The 3,537-nt window shown below is 39.0% G+C and overlaps 1 protein-coding gene across 1 annotated transcript; it reads left to right on the forward strand.

The window, feature by feature from the left end:
- LOC108469723 (uncharacterized) lies at nucleotides 1-3,537 on the forward strand. The gene is made up of 2 exons (XM_017770727.2): nucleotides 1-295; nucleotides 880-3,537. The coding sequence occupies exon 2, from the start codon at nucleotides 903-905 to the stop codon at nucleotides 3,333-3,335; it is 2,433 nt and encodes an 810-aa protein (XP_017626216.1). The 5' UTR covers nucleotides 1-295; nucleotides 880-902; the 3' UTR covers nucleotides 3,336-3,537.

A 3,537-nucleotide genomic window follows, 5' to 3' on the forward strand; every position in this document is an offset into this window, starting at 1 on the left:
CAAACTTTAAATGTAAACAAATTATATAGACATTTAATAAAATGTAGACACTTTTTAAGAAGGACTCCATATGAACATATATGTGGTGTTGAAAAAAAGGCACTGTTTCCACATTTCCAGATCCAAGTTCATTCTGCCACCGACACACAAAGTTTCCTAATCTCGAAGTCAAGTTTTTTTCTTTCTTCTTTAAAATTTTCCTGGAAACTTAACCATTCTCGGGATTTCCCAAGAAAAGTTAAAATCTCTCCTTCGTTAGTTTTAGTTTCCTTTTGGGGGATCATTTGGATTCTTGGTAAGTCTATCAATGCTTTCTGAATTTAATTTTCAAGTATTAAAAATGGGTTTGCTTTAAAAATGCAAGCTGTTGATCTGTTTCAGATTATAATCCACTTTTCGATCCTGCATTTTATTCCTTTTCCACTACCATTACCGCAAAAAAAAAAAAAAAGTTGCTGTTTTTTTTGCTTTTCTGTTTTTGTGCTTTATTAATAGTGATCTTTATATTTTTGTTAGTTTAAGGTCTAATATTTACTTCTTCTTTTTCATTTTTTATGGAATTTTCTCTTTGGATTGGATTAGTGTAATTGTTGTTATTATTAGTATGCTGGGAAGTGAAAAGTTGAATTGCATATAAATTATTTTAAGTTTTGTTCATAATAAACTACCACTTGAATATTTAGTTCATGGGTTGATCTGGATTTTTCATTGCATAAACACTGTCGATTTGATTTTTCGCATTAATTTCTTTCATATGATTCATTTTCGGCTTTATTGCAAACTTCTAGTTGATGAAATGTTGTGGTATTATTAAGTTGAATTACATGAATATGTCGGATTTTGAAGAATTTCGATGTTTTTCCGATGTTTTGCCGACAGGTTAAATCGAAAGGAAGTCCGACATGTTCCGGCTTTCACCTGGTAGGAACCAAAGATCGAAAGGATTGAAGGTGAAGCATGCTCTACAAATATGTGTTCTTGTTGGTATTTGCATTTGGCTGCTTTACCAAGTTAAGCACTCTGGGGAGAAGAAAGCCATTTATGAGAAATCTGGGAGTGATGTTGTGAAGTTGGGGCGAAAGGACTTCCCTCGATCGGAAGGGATGACTGTTACAGATGCACGGCATAAGGAGGAAGAAGAGGAAGAAAGTAAGAATGGGGATGAAGATAATAAGCCTGAGGTAACCGAAGATGAAGGAAATGGGGAAGTTGGTGGGATGCATGAGCATGATAATGAGAAACCCGAGGAGGGAACTGAGCGTGAAGAACATAGGAATGACGATAACGAAGATACTATGGAAAATGAAAACAAAGGAAATGAGGAGACTCGTGAAGGCGATAATGAAGAGAAAGAGAACATCAAGGATAGTCAAGAAAAGGAAAATAAAGAGATTGGGGAAGAGAGCAATGAGATGGAGAAGAGTGAAGGTGAGATAGAGAATGCAGGTAGCTCGGATGATCGGGTTCGTGATGGAATTGATGGGAATAATGAAGAAGCGAGAGAAGAGCACTACAAGGGGGATGATGCTTCAAGTGAAGTAGTCCATGATACCCAAAATGAGACGAGTGGTTCAGAAAATTCCAACGAGGCTGAGCAGTTGGAAAACAAAGATAAGAATGACCGGGAGGACGAAACAAATAGCAGTGAAGCGGCCAATGTCGGTCATGAAGAGTCGAATGTGCAAGAAAATGGAACAGCTGAAAACAATCAAGAAAGCAGTCATGGGAATAATGAAGCCGAGTCTAAAGAAGATGCACATCCCGATACAGCTACGGAATTGAATGAGAATCTGACAGATACAACACACAGTTCAACCGAGAATGTAAATGGTATGGTTCAGCTATCTGAGAAATCGGATTCAGGTGGCAATGATGAGCACTCAGATTCAAATACAACCCCTATTTCAACTGATAATGGGGATGGAGCTAATGGAGGTTCTACAAGTAATTCGGATTCCAGTGAATCAAATGGACAGACTGAAAAATCGAATGCCGGATCACACAGCAATTCAAATGCTGTTCAGAGTGAGGAATCAAACAATAATTCTGGAGGAGAGGGGACACACACAAATGAAAATTCAAATGCTGACCAGAACAGTGGAACATCGTCGAACACTAATGATAATGCTGGTGCAGGTCAGAATGGGAATGATAGTAGCAATTCTAACAATGACGGGAATGCGAATGGGAATGTTGGCAGCACAGACAATCAGAGCAACACCAATGACAATGTAAATGCAAATGAAGATGTTACTCAAAAGGAAAACAACGATTCAAGTTCAAATGAAAATGCTGCACAGAGCAACACCAACAACAATGAAAACAATAACAATGAAAATGCGGGTCAGGACGGGAAGAATGCCACTCAGAGTAACACTGACAACAATGAAAATGTGGGTCAGAATGAGAACAATGCTGCTCAGAGCAACACTGAGAACAATGAAAATGCGGGTCAGAATGAGAGCAATGCAACTCAGAGCAACACTGAGAACAATGAGAATGCGGGTCAGAACGAGAAAAATGCTGCTCCAAGTAACGCTGAGAACAATGAGAATGTGGGTCAGAACGAGAACAATGCCGCTCCAAGTAACACTGAGAACAATGAGAATGCGGGTCAGAACGAGAACAATGCTGCTCCGAGTAACACCGACAACAATGAGAATGCAGGTCAGAACGAGAACAATGCGACTCAGAGCAACACCGACGAAAACAACAACAATGAAAATGCAGGTCAGAATGAGAACAATGTGACTCAGAGCAACACTGACAACAGCAGCAACAACAACAACAACGAAAATGCTAGTCAAAACGAGAACAATGCTGCTCAGAGCAGTAACAACAATGAAAATGCAAGTCAGGATGAGAACAATGCATCTCAGAGCTTCACCGACACCACCAACAACAATGAAAATGCAAGTCAGGATGGGAACAATGCATCTCAAAGCTTCACCGACACCACCAACAACAACGAAAATGCAAGTCAGAACGAAAACAATGCTTCTCAGAGCTACACCGACACCACCACCAACGAGAGCAACGATGCCATTCAGACCAATACCAACAGCAACGAAAACTCAAGTTCAAATGAGAACAATGCCGTTCAGTCCTCCAATAACGAAAACGCAGGTCAGAACGAGAACGAGAACAATGCTACTCACAGCTTCAACGACAGCAACGGGAGCAGCAATTATGACACAAATACAGATGGAAACACCCAGAATAATCCCGACACTTCTTCAACGAATCAAGAAGTAAAAGAAGGTGAAACTGGTTTGGGAACTTTGCCAGGTACCACAAGTGAGGGAAATAAAAGTGAGAATGCAACTGCGGAATGAAATTGATAATGGTTTGAGATTTCAGTATATGAACTAATTACTGTCACTAAATTTTTGTTTTTCTTCTTTCCTGATATGGGATCAGGAAACTGTATGTTCCTGGTTACTTGTGCTTTGTTGTCATATTAGTGCTGAAAAATTTTATATTATTTTGTACTTGTAGATTTCTAGTTATAATAATTGAAGTTCCCCAGTTTTCATA

The sequence above is a fragment of the Gossypium arboreum genome, chromosome 2 (genome assembly GCF_025698485.1).
Source record: "Gossypium arboreum isolate Shixiya-1 chromosome 2, ASM2569848v2, whole genome shotgun sequence".
Lineage (NCBI taxonomy): Eukaryota > Viridiplantae > Streptophyta > Magnoliopsida > Malvales > Malvaceae > Gossypium > Gossypium arboreum.

What these genes read in the sequence shown, in the direction of transcription:
- LOC108469723 (XM_017770727.2), top strand. Translation starts at nt 903, where the DNA reads ATGTTCCGGCTTTCACCTGGTAGGAACCAAAGATCGAAAGGATTGAAG.